General features: G+C 43.3%; 1 protein-coding gene across 1 annotated transcript in view; it reads right to left on the bottom strand.

Moving 5' to 3' along the window:
• LOC114638701 (olfactory receptor-like protein I9) overlaps positions 1-924 on the bottom strand; it is a 1,582-nt gene extending 658 nt beyond the window's left edge. Inside the window, exon 1 of the mRNA XM_028787259.1 lies at positions 32-924. Coding sequence (XP_028643092.1) covers positions 32-924 — 893 coding nt within the window. The remainder of the gene's footprint in view (positions 1-31) is intronic.
• Between the last annotated feature and the right edge of the window lie 204 nt (positions 925-1,128).

Genomic DNA, 1,128 nt, shown 5'->3' with positions numbered 1-1,128 from the left:
TTTTTTGCACATTAGTCTTTCTAATGCATCTTTTATGTCTCTGTTCCTCAGGCTGTAGATGAAGGGGTTCAGCATGGGAGTCACCACTGTGTACATTAAAGACATGATGATCTCCTTCACAGTAGTGTTACTAGCTGAAGGACATAAATAGAGACCAATGACTGTCCCATAGAACAGTGAGACCACAGACAGGTGAGACCCACAGGTAGAAAATGCTTTGCGGATATCTTGAGAAGAAGGGGCCTTGAAGATGGAGGAAACAATTCTTGCATAAGATACAATGATGAGAAGGAAAGGGAGTATAACTATAGGACCCCCTAAGATAAATATTGCTAATTCATTATCATGGGTGTCAGAACAAGCCACTTTCAGCAGAGTAGACATATCACAGAAATAGTGGGGGATCACATTGTCCTCACAGAATGACAATCTGGCCATGAGCAGGGTGTGCAGCATGGCATGGAAGGTGGTCAGTACCCAGGACAGCAGCACCAGACTCACACAGAGCTTGGTGCTCATGATGCTCATGTAATGAAGGGGGAAGCAGATGGCCACATAACGGTCATAGGCCATGGCTACAAGGAGGAAGTTCCCAAGGTCTCCAAAATACAGAAAGAAGTATATTTGTGCCAGGCAGCCTGCATAGGGGATGGATGGAACTTGACTCTGCATGTTCTGCAACAACTTGGGCATCGTGACAGAGGAAAAGCAGAGGTCAGAGAAGGACAAGTTGCTGAGAAACAAGTACATGGGTGTGTGCAGATGGGAATCCAATAGGATGAGGATGATGATGATGAGGTTTCCCAGGACAGTGGTGAGGTACATGGCCAGGAACAGGGCATAGAACAGCTGCTGGTGCTCTGGGGAGATGGGCAGGCCCAGGAGGAGGAACTGGGAGATGACAGTCTGGTTTCTTGTAGTCATTTGTTTACACAAATGCCTTTTCAGAAAAGATAGTAGCAGTTAACATTCCTAATGAAGGTAAATACATTTCAAATTCATCAGACATTTAGAAGATGTAACAAATTTACACGCTGTACAGCAATATCATCACAATAGTATACTGTTCAGATCAACATGTCTTTATCAATAATTATTAAGAACTTATTAAATTATCTTTAGCATAAT

The sequence above is a fragment of the Grammomys surdaster genome, unplaced genomic scaffold (assembly GCF_004785775.1).
Source record: "Grammomys surdaster isolate TR1022 unplaced genomic scaffold, NIH_TR_1.0 125621, whole genome shotgun sequence".
Classification (NCBI taxonomy): Eukaryota; Metazoa; Chordata; class Mammalia; order Rodentia; family Muridae; genus Grammomys; species Grammomys surdaster.
This window is presented reverse-complemented; position numbering and strand designations above follow the sequence as displayed.